This window comes from Palaemon carinicauda, chromosome 39 (assembly GCF_036898095.1).
Source record: "Palaemon carinicauda isolate YSFRI2023 chromosome 39, ASM3689809v2, whole genome shotgun sequence".
NCBI lineage: Eukaryota > Metazoa > Arthropoda > Malacostraca > Decapoda > Palaemonidae > Palaemon > Palaemon carinicauda.
In genome coordinates this window covers 27,437,492-27,439,991 of record NC_090763.1, presented here as the reverse complement: position 1 = coordinate 27,439,991, position 2,500 = coordinate 27,437,492, and the positions used below count along the sequence as shown (strand labels likewise).

General features: G+C 36.6%; 1 protein-coding gene across 1 annotated transcript in view; it reads right to left on the bottom strand.

The window, feature by feature from the left end:
• Window positions 1-2,500, bottom strand: part of LOC137631104 (alkaline phosphatase-like) — a 38,567-nt gene that overhangs the window by 34,074 nt on the left and 1,993 nt on the right. Inside the window, exon 3 of the mRNA XM_068362747.1 lies at window positions 21-238. Within this exon, the coding sequence (XP_068218848.1) occupies window positions 21-238 (218 nt within the window). The remainder of the gene's footprint in view (window positions 1-20; window positions 239-2,500) is intronic.

The window sequence follows — 2,500 nt, the reverse complement described above, 5'->3', positions numbered from 1 at the left end:
TATTAGTTTTGTGGCCTGACCTTACTGAGGGCAGCGAAGTCGAACTCCTCCCAGGACAGCGTCTCCCTCTCGAACTTGCCCGACTTGCTCCCCTTCAGGATCCTGGTGGCCGTGACGGTACTGAAGGACATCCCGTCGCCCAGGAAGAAGATGACGTTCTTGGCCTGCTTCTCCCGAAGCTTGATCCCAAGCTGCTTTGTCAGGGCGTCTTGGGCGTCCTTCATCCAGAAATCCTTGTCTGGAAAAGAGTAAGGAAAAGCAAGATTACTTAGCAGTGATTCAACAACTCTGAGGGAGGTCTTTAACGTCATACTTGTTTATATATATATATATATATATATATATATATATATATATGTATATATATATATATGTATATGTATATATATATATATATATATATATATATATATATATATATATATATATATATGTATGTATGTGTGTATGTATACTTACATACACACACATATATATCACATAGCCATTAATAAAGAGAGAAGGATGACTATGAGAAATGCAAGAAGCTATAGAGATGCAGATATTGGTAGTGATCACCAGCTTCTCATTGCCACACTGAAATTAAAACTGAAACCACCCAACTAAGCTTCTAGAAGATGAGCACAGAGAAACATTTGCAATTAAGTGTAGGTATTGATTTGCAGTCTTAGATACTTTAAGAGACGAAGAGCAGACAATAAATGAAGAATTGTGTGATAGTAAGAACATGTCGGTCAGCTGGTAGTTAAGTTTTGGGACATGCAGTTACAAGGAGAAAGCCATGGATATCAAATGATACTTGGGATATCATAAAAAGGAGACAAAGACAGAAATTGATTGTTGAAAGTTTCCGAGGAAGTAATGAAAAATACAAGGTAGAGCAAGCTAAGTATTCCAATATTGATAGTGAGGTCAAAAGAAAAGCTAGGAATGACTGGGGAGAATATTTAAACAAGAAGGCAGATGAGGATGACAAAGCTATGAATTCAGGAAGTGTAAGAATTGCTCATATAATTAATAATGAAATCCCTACGGGGGCAAAGAAAAAGAATCATATACCCATCAAAAAGAGATTAATCTGTTCTAAAAACAGAAGATGGAGAAAGGCTACATTGGACGAAACACTTTAGTGAGGTCATAAATAGGAGATAAGAAGGGAATCATTTGATTGATATACCTGCAACTGAGGAAGACCTCGATGTGCTTATGAATAAATTTAGTGCGTTTGAAGTCGAAGCTATCATTAGATGATATTAGCCAAAAATGAAGTGACCCAAGAATACCTACAAGATTATTTTGTAGAATGTAGCGTGAAGAGGCAAAACCTGATGAATATTAGCTAGGAGTGTTGGTGAAAATGGCAAAAAAAAGGGGGGGGGGGAGAGAGAGAGATCTGGCTGATTCCAATAATTACAGAGGCATAACACTTACGACACTTGTCATGATAATATATAGTATGCTTACTATAAAGAGACTAGAGAGAAAGATTGATGAAAAGCTGAGAGATGAACAAGAAGGATTTAGAAATGGTAGGAGTTGAACTGACCAAATTTTCATTCTAAGACATGTGGTACAGCAATGTGTTGAATATAGAAATCCACTTTTTATGGCATTTTTAGACTATGAAAAAGCCCTTGATAATGTGCACTGGCCAATTTTGTAAAAAGTCCTACGTTATTATGGAGTTCCTCTTAGATATGTAAATTTGATTTAAGTCTGTTCATGAGCATAGTAAGTGCAAAGTTAATGTTGGTGGAGTCCTATCAAATGAATTTCCAGTGAACAGCGGAGTACTCCAAGGGAATGTGTTGTCACCTATCTTGTTTACCCTCATGGCTTTTGTATTGCGTAGAACAGTTGGGGATGGTGGAGAAGAATTGGATTGGATTGATAATAAGGAATTAACTGACCTAGCGTATGCTGATGACGGTGTTCTTATTAGCAGAACACCACAGGATTTGCAATGCTTCCTTACCCGAATGCATGAAATATTGCATGAAGTTGGGCTCAAGATAAATAAAAGAATGACAGAGATGATGAGAAGGGAGTGTGCATTGGAAGAAATATTAATGGAAGGAGAAAGAATTAATGAAGTGGAATCACTTAACTATTTAAGAACTATCATCTCTAATACAGGATCTTCCGAATTGGATTTTAATGAAAGATTGAAAAACTCAAATCAGACCATAGTTGGGTTTAAGTAAAATTTGGAAATTTAATCACTTGAGATTACATATAAAATCCAGGTGATATATGAGATATGTGTTACAGAATGGACATGTGTCGGAATATGACAACGAAACCATATCCAACAAATTTTTTAAATTTGAGAATAAAGCCCTCGGAAGAATATTGGGAGTTAAATGCCAAGACAGGATTAGAAATTAAACTATAAGAGAGATTACTCGAGTCCCATGTGTGGGTGAGATCATGGTGAGGGATAGATGGAGATGGTTTGGACATGCTGTTCGCACTCCCCAAGAGAGAGTAGTTCACCAAA